We start from the raw sequence: 20,451 nt of genomic DNA, 5'->3' as shown, positions 1-20,451 counted from the left end.
TGTAGAATGCTTTTTCTCCATCTGTTGAGATGATCATGATTCTTTCTTTTTTACCATTCTACTAATGTGGTGTATCACATTGATTGTTTTGCAGATATTGAACCATTCTTGTATCCCTGGAATAAATCCTACTTGATCATGGTATATGATTTTTTTAATGTATTGTTGAATTCAGTTTACTAATATTTTGTAGAGGATTTTTACATCTATGTTCATCAGGGATTTTGTCCTGTGATTTTCTTTTCTTCTAATGTTGTTGTCTGATTTTGGTATTAGGTTAATGCATGTCTTGTAAAATGATTTTGAATGCAGTATAGCTGCTTCTGCTTGCTTTTGGTTTCCACTTACATGGAATATCTTTTTCCATCTTTTCACTTGCAGTCTGTTTGTCCTTAAAGCTGAAGTGAATCACTCGTAGGCACCATATTGTTGAGGGTTTTTTCTTTAATCCATTCAGCCATTCTTTGTTTTTGATTGGAGAGTTTAGTCCATTTACATTTAAAATAATTATTGATAGGCATGCACTTAATATTGCCATTTCGTTAATTGTCTTCTGGCAATTTTATAATTCTTTGTTCCTTCTTCTCTTGCTCTCTTCCTTTGTGATTTGATGATTTTCTATAGTTGTGTTGTGTAGGAATTGCTCAGCTAGTTTATGGATTTCTTTCAAAGAGAATTGTTCCATATGTAGCAGTAGATTCAGTGTGTCTGTAAAAAGAGTTGAGTTCAGGAGCCTTGTATGTCACCACCTTGGACTGGAATTCCTTTTCTTTTCTTTTTTTTTGGTCTTTGTACTTTAGCAGTTATTCTGTGATGTGCTTCATTGCTTTCTTTGCATTTTTCCTCTTTGAGAGAGTTTATATAATTTCTTGAATCTCTGGCTTGATGACATTCTTAAGTTATAAACATTTCTTGGCCTATGTTACTTCAAATATTCCTTCTGCCAAACTTTTCTTTTGCATTTCTGATATTCTGATTTTATGTACATGATTTCTTTTTTTTTTCTTGATGCTTCAGAGTGGATATTTTCTACTGACCTTTATTCTGGTTTACTGATCAGCTCTTCTGTCTAATCTGTCAAACCTTCTACTGAGTTACTCAGTTCTATTTTTCACTTTCAAAATTTTCATTGATAACTTTTTCATAGATCACTTCTTTAGTGAAATTCTCCCATTTGTCATCTATACTTTTGAGCATTTTAATTAAAGTTATTTTAATGTCTATGTCTGTCAATTTCAGTATTGAGATCTACTTATGGGTCTGTTTCTGTTGACTTTTTTTTCTGTCTCTCTTAGTTTCCAGATAGTCAGTCCTTTCTTCTGACACATCTGATAGGTTTTGTTGGATACCAGGCAATTTCTATGACCAACTGTAGATAAGCTGGTTGATTTTTTTTTTTTCAAGATATGATTTACTCCTTTTTTTGGATAGGCAATAAAGAGAAGGCTCATCTTGATCCAACCAAGGGTTTGTATGACAAATATTCCTAAGGTTAAATAACAGAACATTGGTCTTAATATAGCATTTCCTTTGAACATGACATTTATTAACATTTATTGAAGTTTTGTAAGGATTTATGATTACTGGGCTTTGTCTTTGTGAAGGACTACTTTCAGTTTTCCTTCTCTTATGATGTAACCCTTCATGAGTCTCAGCTGAAAAATTTAGGTGTTTACTGTGGATCGTGCCTTTTCCTTGTTCTTTCCCCAACTCTGTGAGATTACAGACAGTTCCGAGCCTCTGCTTGTGCTTGACCTTTCATACCGGGTATGAATTGACAAGTACCTTATGGCAAAAAGCAGTGCAGAATGTAGGACTCACCTTAGTGCGTTTCTCTGCTCTTGGATCTTGGCCCTCTAAGCCTTAGCTAGTTTGGCTACTTCCCAGTTGTCTTTAGCCAGTTGTTTATTTATTAATTAATTGGATTTTATGTGGCTTTTAGTAGTGTTCTTATTGAGGGGCATCTCATAAAACTTTCCCTCAACAGATGACATTGGCAGTAGCATTTTGTTTAAAAATCTTTCCAAGTGATTTTTTTTTTTCCAAAGATTTACTTATTTTAGAGAGAGAGAGAGTGAGCAGGGGAAGGGGCAGAGGGAGAGAATATCCAAGCAGATTCCCGCTAAGCTCAGGCTCCATTCGGGGCTTGATCTCAGGAGCCATGAGATCAGGACCTGCGCTGAAAATGGGAGTCGGATGCTTAACCGACTGAGCCACCCAGATGCCCCACTTCCCAAGTGATTCTAATCTGTGTTGCCTAACTTTGCAACTCCAGGAGGCAACACTCATGTCATAGTCTATAGAAAAGGTATCCTATGGAGTTGTGTAGAAAGTGCAGCTCTAGCCATAGGGTTTGAGAACTGTTGTGCTGTAGGAAATGAGGCTTGGGATGGACTTTAATATAGGTAGAGATTAACCAGATGAGATGGAGGCAGTCGTTGGACAAGAGAACAACTAAAGGTTAGAGGCAATCATTGAAATAATTGGTTTTAAGGTCAAATCTGTTCTAAAATACTAATATACTGTCTAGCAAATATTTCTAAGGTGAAATAGAACCTTGCTCTTACTGTAGCAGTTCTTTTAATGACAACATTTACTGTATTTTTTTATAAGGTAGAAAATACAAGTAATTTCAGTACAAAAGTCACCATTGTTACCATTGACACTTAAAAAAAATAACGTTTTGTCATGGAATATTCTTCAAACAGCCCTGCCCCCTCAATTTTTTCCCAAGTTTTTGCCTGTCTTTTTTATTTTTCTCTAAAACAAACAAAACTATAACCAGCTCTTCCCTTTGTGTGGAAAGCTCGCCAGATAGTGTCAGAAACATGTTAATTCACATTGTTACCCTTTCAGTTATTTGAGATATGAAATAAAGATCCCCAGATGTCCCTGATTATCTTTGGCGATTGTATTAATGATGACTCTGCATCTTTCTTGTAGAGATATTAGCACAATTAAGGGATGCCATGGACTTTGACCAGGTTCTTCTGTCAGTCAAAGGAAGTGAAAAAGCTTTAGTCTGTGTTCTTTATACCCTCTCAGGTTGGTAGATGGCAGCATAGTATCTTTTCTAGCCAAATTCTAAGGCCAAGTGCTTGTTCCCTGGGTGGGAAAAGAAAGTGTTAACAACTCTTCCTTCAGTTTTTGTTTCTTTTGTTTGTTTGTTTTTAAGGTAAGAGCGTTTATTCATTAAACAAAAGAAGAAATGGATTGCCATTTAAACTTTGCTGTAATGGCACTCAGCCTGTATTCAGTAGAAAACTGGTATATTTTCGTTAAGCTCAAGGAAAAGAGAGTTGAGAGAGAAAGCAAGCTGTTCACAAACTGGGAAGTAAAGGGCTTGGGACCCTGATTTGCTTCCGTTTCTCTTCTCTTAGCTTCCTCTTGTCAGGTCTTTCTGGGCTGGATTGTTTTAACCGCTTTGCAGTTGCCCCCCCCCCTTTTTTTTAGAGTAACTTAATACTTTTTAAATTTCTTCTTATTTTTTACTTTCAAAATATCCACCTATCATGAACTTTCAAGGATTTATATGTTTTTACTATGTGAGATTTTGAGGAAGTATTTCAAATATCCTTTAATGAGGGAAGGAGACTTATAGGAGATAAGGAATTTATTCATCACGAATCAATGCCCAAAATAAGGATATATTTTTAAGCTGTAGATATTGATATATATTCTAAGTTTTATACTAAAGGCCTACAGACCTAAAATGAATAAGTATTACTATCTTCTTTGTAAACAGTCACTAAAATAATCTCAAGAGTCTCAGTATAAAACAAAAATACATAAATGGAAAAACTGTAGAAACTTAATAGGTATCTTTCTAAATAAACATGGATAACTTAAGCATTTTTAGTTAGAATCACAGAATCCAAAATCAGTAAAGATCATAGGCTTTGAGATATTTGAATAAGTTTTTCAAATGTTAGATGTCAGTTTAGTTTGACCATCATTTGTATTTATCATGCCAATATAATGTTAAATTTTACTTTTTAAAACCCTTCTTGAAACTAATGTCTTATTTTAAGTAGTTACCGGGATGAAATCATTTTAAAGATTTTAAGACTTTGATTGGCAGTGATTTGGCATTTTAAATTAATAAAATAAATGGATATTAAAGAAAATTTTCATTGACCAAGGTCCATATTTGACTGTTTTCCGCATAGTTATTTTAAGTATTTATAAGCAAATGCCTAGTCATTTGGTCTATTTTTAAAGTATAATAATGTATTTCATTTTATTGTTTGCTAGCTTACCAAAAGTAATAGTAGAAAATTATAGCTGTAAAATTAAATATGAAGGAAGGTATCACTTTACCTAGTATGCTTTTAAAAATTTATTATTCATGGATTCATGAATATATCATTAGTCATATTTTTCATGAATTTTACTTTCTGTTATTCTTGATCTGTAAGCATTTGATTAGTGGAAAATGCCAACTCATTTAAAATACCTCTGAGAGGATAAGTAGTATGGTTCCCATTGTACAGAGAAGGTGACTAAGAGTCAGAGAGGCCCCAAACTTGTCTAGTTACCACTTGGCAGAGCTATGATTTTGACCCATTTCTGTCTGTCCCTGAGTCAGTGTTCTTTCCATACTACCAAGATGCTATTGTACTTTTTGTATTTTTCCCTAGGGTGATTTTTTTTTTTTAAACAATATTATGGTCGCATTGTTAATTTAAAAAAAAATACAGATTTTAAAGAAATGCTAAAGCATCACAAAAATCTGTGTTTTAGGGAAAGCTCATTGAATCTCCTGATTGGTGAATTCATACTTTTGCTGTTTTCATTTTTCACTGAGGCAACCTGTTTTTAGTAGCTCATCTAATATGAAGACTGTCAAAATAGACCTTATTAAAGGCATTATAGTGGTTTAAATATTTTTAAAAATATGTACCTGCTGGCAATCTCATATTGTAGGGAATACTGTCTCTCTAGGTGAGAAAATCGGAGGTGGTTTTCTTTTTGAAATAAAGAATTCATAGCTAGTAGTATAGAGATTTTGTAGCTAATCATTTGTGTCATACCACGTTTGTTCTAAAGTGACATCTTTTAAATTGTTTTTACATGAAGTGGATTCAGATAATTTGTAATTGATTCTTACATACCTGTTTTTTTGTGAAGGCCAAAAACCGATATATTAACTGCATTTAAGGCTATAGGGAGAGTGGCAGAAGGGGGAAGGAAGGGAGAGAATTTCAAAAAGTACATGCTGCCAATATTCAGAAGAGGAAAATAAATAATGTTTAGCAGTCCAGCCAACTCTTCAGCTAGGAAGATACATTATTATTATTCCAACTAGCTCATATCTAATAGCGTTGCTAAGGATTTGATGTCAGATATAACAATGCCACGGAATTAGTTGTGTAGCTTTTTGGCTAACAAAGAATAGAAATAACCAGAAGCTTTGATTGGAGGTAGCTTCGAATGTTGGTAAATCTCTATTCTTTTTATATAATCAATCTTTAAAAGTATTTCAGACTTTACTCAATAACCTCTGTTTTTTGGTATTTATAAAGTCATTCATTTATTTATCACGGTCACTTTAGAATGGATAGAATCACTGAAATATGTATTTAACTTTTTGGATTTGGGAGAAAAATCGTTGAGAATAGGCAAGAATAGTGTGGAATTAAGAAAAAATGAAATGAAAATTATTTTAAATGCTAATATGGTGGTAATTTGGCGTTTTTATGCGTGTATCCTGAAATGGTGGTGGAGATATCATCCCTTGGTAATTTTTTTTCCTTGAAAGTAGTAGTGTCAGATATATAATTAGTTTATATTTGTAGAAAAAGAAACAGTTTAAGAATACCCTATTATTGGGACACCTGGGTGGCTCAATTGGTTAAGTGTCCTGACTCTTGATTTCAGCTCAGGTCTCCATCTCAGGGTCCTGAGTTCAAAAAAACCCAAAAAGAATACCCTATTATTCTAACAATTGTCAGTTGAATGTGTCAGTATATCCCAGTGCTTTTAGTGATGGATAGAACATGGAAACATTATAATAAGTCTTGACCTTGCCCTGCAATACCAGGTCTCCTGAATATATGTCTTCAGTAAATTTGTTTATATAGCTAATTATTTATGAATATTACAGCATTAAGCATAAAAGATTTAGCAGTTTTTATTTCTCTCTGAGAATGGTTCAGTCACTTTGAGTTTAAATGGTTATAGCCTGGAAGCAATTTTATTGTCTCGCTCATTTTTTTTTTTATTTTAAGATTGATTGACTGATTTTAGAGTGAGAGAAAGAGTACACGGGGCTGGGGAGGGGCATAGGGAGAAGGAGAATCTCAAGCAGGCTCTGCACCCAGGGCTTGATCTCATGACCCCAAGATGATGATCTGAGCCAAAATCAAGAGTCAGACACTTAATTGACTGGGCCACTCAGGTGGCCATCTCACTCATCTTTGACCGAACATCATAAGTTAAATGGTAAGTATAGCAAGAAAACATGGTATCTTTTTTTTTTAATTCCTCCAATTTTTCTAGAGTTTTTACTACTGAAATATGGGAAGGCAGACAAAATGGTTTTTCTAAAATATTTTACCCTCAGCCATGAAACTGGCAGTCAGGTGCCAGTGCAGTTTGCTCCCTAAGAAAACTGCAATTATATCTTTATCAAAATTTAATGTGTCATCCTGAACCCTCAATGATAACCATTAGTTAAGTATGATTGATGATTTTTTTTTCATTTAGAACATTAATTTCCATTAGAATTTAACAAAACTGAAAAAATGCATTTTACTTGGGGGCTGGACGTGAGAGAGGGATGTACAGAATAGTCCTATAACTTCTTTGGGATATTATGATCAAACTTCAACTAAGGCTCATTCCAAAATGTTCTGATAACCATACAGATGTAACAGGATTTTATTTTATGCAAGAGTAATTGCCACAGGAATCTTAACTTCAGCATGTGAAGTTGGTTTTGAAGCCATTTTGAAAATTTAAATCTGTATGCTTTAGATATCTCCGTTGTGATATAAGCTATTTCATTTTTGAAAAATAGAGGGAACCAAATCCCTTCCAGCAGTGCAGTGGGGGAGGGAGGGAGATTTTGTCCCCCAGAGGACATTGGTCATGTCAGGAGACATTTTTTTGGTTGTCACAGATCTGGGGAGTGCTTTAGGCATCTAGTGGGTAGAGGCCAGGGATGCTGCTAAATATCCTACAAGGCATAGGGTAGTCCCCCCAACGGAGAGTGATTTAGCCCAAAGTATCAACCGTGCTGAGGTTGAGAAACTTTTTAGTAAGAGGAAGATCATAAATACCTCAGATCTTGTTAATTTTCAAATTAGTCTCATAAAAACACAGAAAACTACTTGAAATAATGGCTTATAAATAAAGATTGCTTCCTACTGATGCTATAAAAACTTACATTTTATAATAATGTAAAATTTTATTTGTGAAACATGTTTATTTTTTTTAAGATTTTATTTATTTGAGAGAGAGAGAATGAGAGCCAGAGAGCACGAGAAGGAAGAGGGTCAGAGGAAGAAGCAGACTCCCTGCTGAGCAGGGAGCCCGATGCGGGACTCGATCCCGGGACTCCAGGATCATGACCTGAGCCGAAGGCAGTCGCTTAACCAACTGAGCCACCCAGGCGCCCCAAAACATGTTTATTTTAAAAAATTACTAAAAACACTCATTTAGCCATTTAACAAATATTTGTTGGGTGTCTATTGTGTGCATTGTTCCCTAATCTAGGCTCTGAGGATGCAGCAGTGAATAAAACCCAAGTTCTTGCATTAAGGAGGTTATATTCTAATTGGAGGAGACAGGCAATAAACAGATATATAACATGCAAAAAAGTATTATTAAGTGTAATACAGTTGGGTAAGGGATAGAGATTAATGATTGATAATACAGTCAGAGAAGGCCTTTCTCAATAGTGACGCTTGAGCAGAGACCTGGAACTCAAGCAAGTCACTGATATTGGGAGGAAGAGCATTCCAGTGAGAGGAAAGAACCCGTGCCAAGTCCCCCTGGGGTGGGAGTGCACTTGATATTGTCAAGGAGCAGTAAGAAGACCAATCTACCTTGAGTGGAGCAAGTTGGGGAGAAGGTAGGAGGAGCTGAATTGAGAGCAGTGAGGGATGGAATTGGAGGTTAGAGATGGGTTCTTTTTTTAGGATGTTTGTGGTCAGGACTTTGGAGGGTTTTGAGCAGAGTTACACAAACTCATTTACATTTTAGAAAGAAAACTGATGGGAAATAAATTGAGGGAGGACAAGCATGGCAGCAGTAAGACTAGTTGCGAGACTATTAAAATGTAGTCCAAACATGAGATGATTATGGGAGTGGTGGAAGTGTTGAGAAGTGGGCCATTATAGTTTGAAGAGCTAAAGGATTTGGTGATGTTTGGATGTGGGGTATGAGGTAAAATGTGACAAGTCGAAGATGATTGCAAGGTTTCATGGCCTGAACAACTGGAAGAATAGACATATCACCTCCTGAGATGGAGAAGCCTGGAGGAAGAGTTGGTTTTAGGAGGAAGTTAACGATTTTTGGTTTAATGTATTTACTTTGAGATGCCTATTCCGTATCTAAGAAGAGATGTTAACTAGACAGATGCAGGGATCAATTTCAGTGGAGTGACGTGAGCTATAATCTATGTACTTTCAGCATAAAGATGCTATTTAAGGCCATGGGATCTGATAGGAGTTTTTCTAGGGAGTAAGTACACATAGAGAAGAAAAGAGGTCTGAAGACCAACCCAGGGCACTCTTGAATTTTGGAAGACAGAAAGATGAGGAGGAATCAGAAAGGTGACTAAGAAGGAGCAGCCAGTGAACCAGGAGAAGAGTGGTGAAAGAGAGGGTCAAGGAAGTTGATGGTGTACTGAGGGGAAGTTATAGCAGTGTACTGTGGCGTGTGGACAGGGAGTCAAGCGAAAGTATTGGGGGAAGACAGTAATAGGTAGTGAAATGGTGGTTGCGTCAACAGATTGGAGGTCCCACTGACGTTGAGAATTTGTTAGCATTGAAGGCCTACAGGGAGTTAGGCTCCAAAGGTAAGAGGTAGGTATTCAGAGTGTGCTGTGCTTGAATTTGCATTTATGTAATGGGTACAGTTATAGGAAACGGTATTATCTAGGATTTAATCAAAGAATTTGGATCGAGGGACGCCCGGGTGGTTCATTAGTTAAGCATCTGCCTTCGGCTCAGGTCATGATCCCAGGGTCCTGGGATCGAGCCCCGCATCGGGCTCCCTGCCCAGTGGGAAGCCTGCTTCTCCCTCTCCCACTCCCCCTGCTTGTGTTCCCTCTCTCGCTCTGTCTCTCTCTGTCAAATAAATAAATAAAATTAAAAAAATAAAAAATTGGATTGATTTTAGATTAGGGTAGAAGATAAAATTGTTGAAAGAAATGAGTTCAAGGAATTCACAGACACAAGTATTAATTAGAAGACTTACTTGCTAGATCGTAAGTGGCCAAATTCAACTCTTGGCTTATTTTCATTTAGCTTGCATCAAGAGGTGATGCCCCCACTGCTCTCTAGTTTTATAACATTTTGGAAGTTTAATTGATAGCATTACAAAAGATTGCCAGATAGGAATGTAGGAGTATTATTCCGTGCAGGCGCCCCTCTCTTCCTCTGTTGGTTTGTGGTGTGTGTGTGTGTGTGTGTGTGTGTGTGTGTGTGTGTGTGTGTACATGTTGCCTGTGTGTTTCTTTTTCTGTGTTTATCTACACTGTTGCATGTGTACAGCAGTCTCTATAGGCAGGGCTCTGCATCTTCACATGTTGTGGGGAGGAGACTCTGCTCTTTTGTCTAGCGTTCTTCCTCTTTTTCATTGATTCATTCAGTAAATACTCACTGAGTACCTGCTGTGAGCTAGAATTGGTTCTAGGTTCCAGGGACTCATCATTGAACAAAAAGGCAGAAGTCCTCATCCTCAAGAAATGTACCTCCTGGGGGGCGCCTGGGTGGCTCAGTCATTGGGCATCTGCCTTCAGCTCAGGTCATGATCCCAGGGTCCTGGGATCGAGCCCCGCATTGGGCTCCCTGCTCAGCGGGAAGCCTGCTTCTCCCTCTCCCACTCCCCCTGCTTGTGTTCCCTCTCTCGCTGTCTCTCTCTGTCAAAAAATAAATAAAATCTTAAAAAAAAAAAAGAAATGTACCTCCTGCTGAGCGAGTACCTGCACATACTCCAGCAGGAAGTACATAAAGAAATAGATATATATTGGGTGGAGGTAGGTACTAGGGAAAGAAATAAAATAGACCAAGGAGATAAGGAATGCTGGGAGTTTCTGTAGTTTGGTCAAGGAAAAACAAGCAAATAGGCTCCAATAAAAATAAACAAATTGGGTCTCTAATAAGGTGGTATTTAAGCAGAGACCTGAAGAAAGTGAGGAAGCAAACATGGGTATCTGGGGAAAGAGTTTGCCAGGAAGAACAAATGTAACAGCCCTGATGTGGGAGTTTGCTTGATGTGTTCAAGAAATAGCAAGGAGATCAATATGGTGGGATCGGAGTGGCCCAGGAAGAAAGCGGTAGATGGGATCACAGAGCAGTGGGACTCTTCCTCTCTCCTTTTTTCCTTCTGTCTCATATCCTTTCCTATAACTTATTTGACATTTTTTGTCTCTCCTTTCATAGGCCATATGTAACCAAATTTTATTTTCCATTTTGTTATCTGTATTTTAAAAGAGTTTTGTTTCTCTTTATGAAATCAAAGTATTTTTATATTGTATTTTTCAAGGTCACAACTTTCTTCTCAAGTGTAGTTTAATTTTTTGTACCTTCTATATTGTAAAACACAGAGGAGTGTACACAAATAAAAACAAACAGCCCAGTGAATTATCACAAATCCTCTTTGAGCAATTCTTATAAGATTTATTCTTTTTGTTATTAGACATAGTTCCTTTTCATTGTAATGAATATCACTGTAAATTTATTCATGGTGCAGTTGACCCTTGAGCAGCACAGGGGTTAGGGGAGCCGACCCCCTGTGCAGTTGAAAATTCATGTATAACTTTGACTCCCCCAAAACTTCACTACTGATAGTCTTACTGTTGACTGACAGCCTGAGCAATGACATAGTCGGTTAACACATATTTTGTATAGGTATTATATACTGTATTCTTACAATGAAGTAAGCTAGAGAAAAGAAAATGTTATTAATAAAAGCATAAGGAAAAGAAAATACATGTATAATATAGGGGAAAAAATCTGGATATAACTAGACTGGTGCCAGTCAAACCAATATTGTTCAAGGGTCAACTGTATTTCATTTAATTTAAGACTATTTATCCATTCTATTGATGGACATTTACATTGTTTCCAGTTTGGGGCTGTTAGAGATGATGGTGCCAGAAAGCAGCCTTGTTCATGTCTCTCCTGTATATGTGCATGTATTTCCCTTGACTTATAGCTAGAAGTGATAGTGTTCAAAGGATATATCTGTGTTCCTTTAGATACTGTTATACAGTTTTCCAAAGTGGTCCTATGAATTTAAACCCCCACTAGTAGAGAATATAAGTTCAGAGTACTTCACAGCCCCACTAATACTCGTTCAGGTCTTCTTTTTTCTTTTTTTAAACATTTATTTGAGAGAGACAGAGATAGAGCATGAGTGGGAAGGAGGGGGAGAAGCAGACTCCCTGCGGAGCAGGGAGCCCGCTACGGGGCTCAATCCCAGGACCCTGGGATCATGACCTGAGCCAAAGGCAGCCGCTCAGTGGACTGAGCCACCCAGGCGCCCCTCGTTCAGGTCTTCTTAAAGTTAGCCATTTTGCTGGAGATGAGCAGTACTTGATTGTGTTCTCATTTGCATTTCTCCAATGACTAATGGTATTGAGCCCCTTTTCATATGTTTACTGACCACATGAATAGCCTGTTTTACACAGTGTGCCTGTGTAAGTATTTTGCCTATTTGGTGGTGGTGGTGGTGGTGGTGGGGTGGTTATTTGACTTTTTTTTTTTTTTGGTAATTGTAGGGCATTTTAGATTTGAACTCTTTTTTGAGTATGTATAATAAATATTGTCTGCTCTCTAGTTTACCTTTTCTCTGTTGATGGTATTTTTTGATTAACAGAAGTTTTTAATTTAAATGTACTTATCAGTCTTTTCCTTTTTGGTTAGTGTTTTTTGGGTTCAATTTAAGAAGTCTTTTTCTATCCCCAAATCATCAATATAATTCTCCTACGTTGTCTTCCAAGTATTATATTTTTTTACATTTCCACCTGGAATTGATTTTTGTGTCTCTCATGAGATATGAATCAGGGTTTCCTTTTTTTTTTTCCACAGATGGATAGCCAGTTGATTTAGCACCATTTATTAAAAAGATAATTCTTTCTACTCTGCAGTGCCATCTTTGTCAGAAACCAAGCCATATATGTGTGTATCTGTTTCTGGTTCTTTGCTAGTCCATTGGTCTATTTGTCTGTCCTTGTGGTTGTACCATGTCATAACTATAGTTTTATAGCAAATCTTGTTATTCAGTGGAGACTCTTCTTTTTTTCATTATTTTTGCTCCCTTGGGAGCCTTTTTAGACATGTTCTCCCCTTCCCTCTATGAAATTAAATACTAAGGAATAAGATTTTGTCAGGTAGGTTTGATTTGTGTATGGCCACAAAACTATTGAAATAGGTGATTTTTTTTCCCCCGGGAAGAACCAATTTTCTCCCTCCTTGGGGGCCATATTACCTATATTGAGAATGCATGCAGTAAGCCAAACCCTCCCACCTTTTTCTTTTTATATAGGAGTGGTATGTATTCGTTGTGTTTTGTTCATTCCTATGAAATTTAGAAACAGCTTACTTAGCAATTTGTACAAATCAAAACAAAGTAAAATTAAAGAGAAACTGCTGTCAGTAGACTATATGCTGTGCTGGTGGGGGATTTTTTATTGGGATTGTATTGATTTTATACATCAGTTTGGAGAGTTGAATATCTTTAACAGTACTGAGTTTCCTGATCATAAGCATAGTATAGCTCTAAGAAGAAAATTGCTTCAGGAAGGAATTGGAACCAGGATGAGTTCTATAACCATGAGTGAGTAGTTAAAACTTCTGCAAAGCATATTCACAGATTTACCAGTGAGTTCTGGCTCTATCAAATATGAAAGGAAACAATAATTCTAGTCTTATACAAACTCTTTTTAAAAAGAACAGAAAAAGAGGGAACCCTCCCCAGCTCATTTTATGTGTACAGCATATGCTGAATATATAACTTATCAAAGATAATGAAGAATGAAAGGAAACTATAGTCTGATTATGATCATAGATAAACAACTTCTACACAAAATATTGGCAAACTGAATCTGGATATATATGTAACCAGCCTGATCAAGTTGAGTTTATCTTAGACATGAAAGGCAGTTTTTACGTTAGAAAATCAGTGTTGTTATCACATTAACAGATTAGAAAAAAAAATCTTGTGTATGCCGACAACCGTTTAGACAATGAAATTAATAGCAAAACCATTTATAATAGAATCAAGAAACAGGAAGTTCCTGAATTAAATATGGCCAAAAAAGTATAAGACCTCTGGGGGGAAAATATGAAGCTTAATAGAGAAAATATGTGTGTGTGTGTGTGTTTGTGTGTGTGTGTGTGTGTATCTGATTGTGTACTGTAACTTGAAAGACTTAAATTAAAATTTTTCTGGAAATACACATGGATATCCATATAGTAAAAATAAATTCAGACCCCTGTATTTCACTGAGCACAAAAAGAATAAACATCAATTCCAGGTGGATTAGTGACCTAAATCGGAAAGGCAAAGCTACAGAGCTTTTAAAGGCTTTGGATGATAATATAGAAAAATGCCATTATTACCTCAGGATTGGGAAAGGTTTTTTAAACAGGAAATAAAAAGCACTAAAGGAAAAGATTGATAAATTGGTCTACATTAAATTGAAGCCCTTGGAGTTATCAAAATATGCCATAAAGAAAGTGAAACGGTAGACTCAGAATAGAAGGTATCTGCAATATACAACTAAAACTTGGTAATATCCAAATGGTATGAAGAATGAGTAACCTTTACCTTCAGGGTAGGGATGAGGGAGAGAATGTGATGGGGAAGGAATGCACAGATGAAAGCTCTGTATGCTGTCAAATGTTCTCATTCTTGAGAGGGTGGTGTTACTTTTCTCTAAACTGAACTTACATCTTATGCATTTCCTGGATATAAGCACATTTCTTAACAAGAAATGGGGAAAATGAAAATGATAAAGGAATACAGTTGTTATATCCATTTGCTAGGGCTGCCATAACAAAATGCTACAGACTGGAAGGCTTACACAACAGAAACTCATTTTCTTGTGGTGCTGGAGGCTGGAAGTCGAAGAGCAAGTCAGCAGGTTGGGTTTCTCTGGACACCTCTGTCCCAGGCTTGCAGATGGGCCACCTTGTTGCTGTGTCCTCACCTGGTCTTTCCTCTGTGCTTGAGCTGTGTCTTGTGTTTCTCAGTTTCCTCTTATAGGGACGCCAGTCAGATTGGATTAGTGCCAGCCCTAAGGGACTTGTTTTAACTTAGTCTCCTCCTTAAAGGCCCTGTCTCCAAATACGGTCACATTCTGAGGTACTAGGAATTAGGACTTCAACATAATGGGTTTTGAGGGAGACACATTCAGCCATAACGCTGAATATGTAGGAAAGATCTCGAATAGCAAAAGGGTTCTTGTGATTTGGATAAAGTTTTCCAAGCGAATCTTTAGATCCCAAAAGTGCTACATCAAAAAAAATGTAAAGTGAAGATGTTGTGCTCTGAAGAACTTTGCTAAATGACCAAGATTTGGATTTAGTACTGTAGATGTTCAATATGTGTGTGTAATCTTGGAATGCAGTTATGTTTTGAAAATGTTAAGAGTGATAAAAAGAAATTTCTCAAAGTATTTTACTGTTTTACACGAATACTCTTAAGTATAAGTGTGCAACCTGGTGAATAAATGTAATATTAGAATTAGATCTTACAGTCTCATCATCCTCAACATTTATAAATTCTAGGTGGCAAAATTTGTTTGAGAGCTTTTCACTGGGAGAAGAGAAGATGCTTTTTATTTGGTCATATATGGTATATTTTCTACACCAAGCTCTACTATTACACCAAAAGTGCATTTCTTTTTTTTTTTTTTTAAAGATTTTATTTATTTATTTGACAGAGAGAGACAGTGAGAGAGAGAACCCAAGCAGGGGGAGTGGGAGAGGGAGAAGCAGGCTTCCCACTGAGCAGGGAGCCCAATGTGGGGCTCCATCCCAGGACCCTGGGACCATGACCTGTGCCGAAGGCAGACGCTTAACGACTGAGCCACCCAGGCGACCCCCATATGTGCATTGCTGAAATTCACCCTACTCTGTAAAATTATGCAGTGAAAACCACAGAGCTTATGGGAAGATGGAGGCACAACACTCAGAAACTTTGTCAGTGACACTCAAAAGGGTCAGAACCTAATACTATCAGCAGCACGGTTTCACACATGTTAAATAGTTGAGAAATACATAAATACGATACCAAACTTGACACTTTACCTTAAAAGAGACCTGCCATGTTGTTGTGGCAGTGGGCAAGAGATGGGTTACAGTAAGTGATGTGCTGGGAAGTAACAGAAGGAGAGTCATCTGAAATCGGAAAGGTGTAATAGCAGATGTGGATGAGTGAGGCTTCTAACACAGAGGATCAGTTGTGGTAGTCGATAGGTGTTTGGGTGTACGCATGTGTTTTGTGTATTCCCATAGGCCTTAATTTAGCTGGGTTCAGTTTTCCGTGTTCATCTAGGGTTTCTTGCAGATGAAATCACAATAAGCAAACACAGAATTCTTGCTATGCTCAAGTTGTTTAATGTATGGACCACGTTGGAACAAATTTGTCTTTTCAAACAGCATTATAGCAGAACTTACTGCACTTAATTTTTTTTAACTTTTTTATTATGTTAATCACTATACATTACATCATTAGTTTTTGATGTAGTATTCCATGATTCATTGTTTGCGTATAACACCCAGTGCTCCATTCTGCACTTAATTTCTTGTATCATGCATGGCTCCATCTTTTCATCTTTACATGATTGGTAAGGACTCTAGGCTCTTTTCACTGAGCATTTGAAATGACTGCCTAATATCTGACTGCTATACAGCATCGTAAGTGTCTTGGTGGAGTTTAAGTTTTTCCAAGCCAATGAATTGAGCGGTTTGGGCGTAGACTCAGATTTCTGCTTGAGTTTGGTGGATAGTCACAGTGATACATCGAAAAGCATCAGTTCTTTTGTTTTAAGCAAGCTCATTATGTTCGGTGACCTCCCTATTTTTCATGTTGCTACCAGGATACCTTTAAGCCTTAACCTGAATCACTGTTAAAAAAGCATGTGGGTGGTTATATTTTGGGGGTCCTTCCCATTCATCTGTTGCTTCTGTCCACTGTGGAAGTGTTATTGCAGAGTTTAGCCGCTGTAGGTTTCCAGAACTCCGTCTCACTCCTCGAGTCTGTCTGCTTGGTAACAGAGTAAATGAAATGCTTCTTGTTTGCCTGTCTTTCCACCACTTTCTTGGGTTCACTTTCAAGACACTCATTTTTATGCCCCGAGACAGGAAATCAGCTTTCCCTCACAGCATTTACATGTCTCCTTCCTGTCTAGGCATTGCTTGATGTTTCTACAGTCTTCTGCATATATCCCTGGTAGAACATAGATCACACTGTTTCGGAGTTTCATAAAATTGGGTTCTCTCCCTAAATAAGCTGCAGTTTTTTTCAGGGTATGGACCATATCTTTCCCATTTTTACTTTTCTATTACTTAGCGCAGTGCTTGGCGGTGGTGTTTGAGTGGGTGGATGGATGGATGGATGAAGTAGGCTTAAAGAGAACTTGTCCACACAATCCTATCATTAATATTTCCCCCTTATTTTGACTAAGTCACATAATCTCTGGGTATCTTGGTCACCTGAACTTTAATACTATGAGTCATGCTTGTGCATTCAAACTCTTTAGCAGTATAATAATAAAATTTCCTTTTGTGTAACCAAAGATTATATATGTTTTGTTTGTGTTTTCTGGAGGTTTCTGTTTTGTTTTTTGGTTTTTGCTACAAACAGTAAGTGTGGCTAATTTGCAACTTTAGGATTGGGGTTTTTCGACACAAGAGTAGTAAAAATCCTATTTTTTGGCTTGCTACTATGAATTAAAAACAATTATTTTTGAAATTTTCAAATATTTATATAGTGATTAAGTGGAATAAACTCAAAAGGGGGAGAGTATTTTTTTAAGAAAATAAGGGGCAGTGTTATGGGTTAATTCTTGATGGTTACTGCAATTATAAGTAACTTTTCAATTTGTTTTTAAGTCTGCCTTCTCTCTTCTTATAGGACCTCTTTGTTGTTAGACATGAATTGGCCATAATGAGACTAGCTGCCTTTATGGGCATTACTATGTTAGTTGGAATAACTGGACTTTTTTATACTCAACTAATTGGCATCATCACAGTAAGTATATTTTTTAATGTAATGTATTTATGAACACATTTGCTAATTATGAACTTAATTCTAAGAAGTGACAAAAAGTTTAGAAATGAAAGGAGAAAATTACCACATAGTCATTTATATATTTTCATTTCCATATGCCTGTGTAATTTTAACATAGTTACAATCAGTGTATAGAGTATATATACAGTTTTGTATCCTGCTTTTAAAAATTGGCATATTTCCATATGCCTACAGACTCCATGTTTACAGTTTTTAATAGTTGGATATACCCTGTTTAGTGAACATACCATATTAACACTTTGCCTTTTGATCAGCATCTAGTGTGTAATCTTTTTTTCTATATTACAAATAACACTACTTTGACCATCTCTTTTTCCTCTTTAAACAATTTAAGACTATTTAAGATAAAATCCAAAAAATGGAGGTGCTGGTTAGAAACACTTTATTAGTGATTGGGTCTTATTTATTTATTTTTTTGCATGTATTTATTAGCCAAATGGGATTTATCACAACAGAGAAGTTCAAAAAGTGAGAAAAATTATATTGAGTAAGGATTTAAAAGTTTGATAATATTCTGCATTGTAGAAGATGTAGGCTAAGGTTTTCTCATACATCGTCGATGGTGGTAAATTGGCATAACCTTTTTGAAGGGTTGTCAGTGTGTATTAAACCTTAAAAGGCACAGTCATTTTGATCAACCTCTACACATTTGTTTTGTAGAAACTATTTATTGACGTGTGTAAATAATCATGTATGTTATAAAAGATCCCCATTATATTATGTATAGCATATGTATTGTGTATGTAAGCATAAGTGTTTACCAGAATATGTTCAGTGAAAACAATGTATAGTGAGAAAAAAATGCTATCAAAACTTACTATAAAGTAACAGTAATCAAGAAAGTGTGCTACTGGCACAAGGATACGCATATAGATAAATGACAATAGAATTGAAAGTTCAGAGATATATGTATATGAATATAGTTAACTAATTTTCAACAACGGTGCCAAAACTATTCAGCGGGGGAAAGAAAAGTCTTTTCAATAAATGCTGCTGGGATAACTAGATATACACATGCAAAAGAATAAAGTTGGACCCTTACCTCACACCATATACATAAATTAACTCAAAATGGATCATAGACCTAAATGAGGATCTAAAATGATAGAACTCTTAGAAGAAAACATAGGAGTAAATTTTGGAGTAGGAAATAATATCTTAGATATGACACCAAAAGTGCAGACAACCAAGAAAAAAATGGATAAATAAAACTATAAACTTTTGTGCTTCAAAGTACGAGATCAAAAAGGTAAAAAGGCAGCTCATGGAATGGGAGAAAATATTTGTAAATCCTATATCTGATAAAGGGCTTTTATATCTAGGATAGAGAACTCCTGTAACTCAGTACTAAAAAAAAAACCCCTAATTAAAACACGGCCAAAGGATATGAATGCACATTCATTCAAATAGCTTATACCAATGGACAACAAATACGTGAAAAGATGCTCAACATCATTGGTTATCAGGGCAATAAAAATCAAAACCATGATGAGGTACCACTTCACACACACTAGGATGGCTGTAATAAAAAAAGATGGTAACATAAGGTTGGTCAGGACGTAGAGGAATCAGAACCCTCACACACTGCTAGTAGGGATGGAAAACAGTGCAGACAGATAACAGTCTGGCAGTTCTTTAAAAAGTTAAACATGGAATGATCATTTCATTCAGCAGTTCCACTCCTAGGTATATACCCAAGAGAAATGAAACGTATGTCCGTGCAAATATTTGTACATGAATATTTATAGCAACATTATTCATACATAATAACCTCAAACTGGGAGCAATCCAGGTGTCCGTTAGCTGATGAACGGATATACAAAATGTGGAATATCCACATAGTGGGTCTTATTCTGCCATAAAAAGAAGTAAAGGACTGATACATGCTGTAACATAGATGAACCTTGAAAACGTTATGCTAAGTGAAAGAGACCAGTCACAAAAGGCCCTGTATTTGTGATTCCATTTATATGAAATGTCCAGAATAGGCAAGTCTGTAGAAACGGAAAGGAGATGAGGGGTTGCCTAGGGGTGGGGAGCTAGATACAGGTAGTGGTGACAAGCCTCTGAATAAAACTGGAAGAATGCAGTCAGAAATGGAGGGAAAACATATTTCTTGTATAACCTATGTTTGCATACTTTATAAGGTACTCATAATAACCTTTCCTCCCTAGGTTTTATAAGAAAAACATTAAACACACAGGAAATTTTAAATTTACAGTGAATTACGACCACAATTAACATTAGAATACTTGCTTTATCATGTCAAACTGTCTATCAATCTATTACGTGTTTCAATACATATCAAAATAAATTGCAGGCAGCAAATTATTCACCATGCAAATCATTAATAGAGCTCAATGCTTGTTTACATTTTTTTTCCCTTCATGTTCTTATTGGCTGTTCATGGAATGTATAATGTCTGTTTAAATTATTTTTGTTACTCAACTTGAAATATTTTCTAATATCTCATGACTTCTCTAATGATGATAAATAACATGGTATTAATAACAGTGGTGAAGACGAGAGTAGGTCTTTGCCTAAAATCTTTTCTCTACTTTTATACTAATTCATAATTACTTTATAGTCTGTCTATAAGTCATGTCAGAATTGCCAGGTTATACTTGCATTTTTTGAATTTTCACTTTTGGATTTACCAAAATCATTGGTATATATTTGTATCTCCTGGAATAAGAATTCTCAGATTTTTTTCGATTTCTTATGATGAATGACTGGAAATGGACATTTGGGACATTGCTGCTAAGAGTACAAGTTACTTATAAGGGCTGTTGGGGTTTATAGCTGGGGGCAGCAATTTCCTTCTCACCCGGCAACCTCAGAAGCTTCAGAGAGAGGAGTTTGGCAGCAAGAGCTTCAAAATCTTTAAGAATCCCTGCTCTAAAATTTGAGTGTTCACTTCTGAGTTGACCCTAAAATTATTTATTGAATTTCTTGGTT

General features: G+C 36.3%; 1 protein-coding gene across 9 annotated transcripts in view; it reads left to right on the top strand.

Annotated features, from left to right (window-relative positions):
• ZDHHC21 (zDHHC palmitoyltransferase 21) overlaps window positions 1-20,451 on the top strand; it is a 66,455-nt gene that overhangs the window by 29,693 nt on the left and 16,311 nt on the right. For all 9 annotated transcript variants that reach the window (XM_025887869.2, XM_073880807.1, XM_073880808.1 and 6 more), the window contains one exon: window positions 17,317-17,433. In XM_025887869.2, coding sequence (XP_025743654.1) covers window positions 17,317-17,433 — 117 coding nt within the window. The remainder of the gene's footprint in view (window positions 1-17,316; window positions 17,434-20,451) is intronic.

Source organism: Callorhinus ursinus, unplaced genomic scaffold, assembly GCF_003265705.2.
Source record: "Callorhinus ursinus isolate GAN/ISIS: 27379988/994484 unplaced genomic scaffold, GSC_fseal_2.0 scaffold39, whole genome shotgun sequence".
In the NCBI taxonomy this organism is placed as follows: domain Eukaryota; kingdom Metazoa; phylum Chordata; class Mammalia; order Carnivora; family Otariidae; genus Callorhinus; species Callorhinus ursinus.
This window is presented reverse-complemented; position numbering and strand designations above follow the sequence as displayed.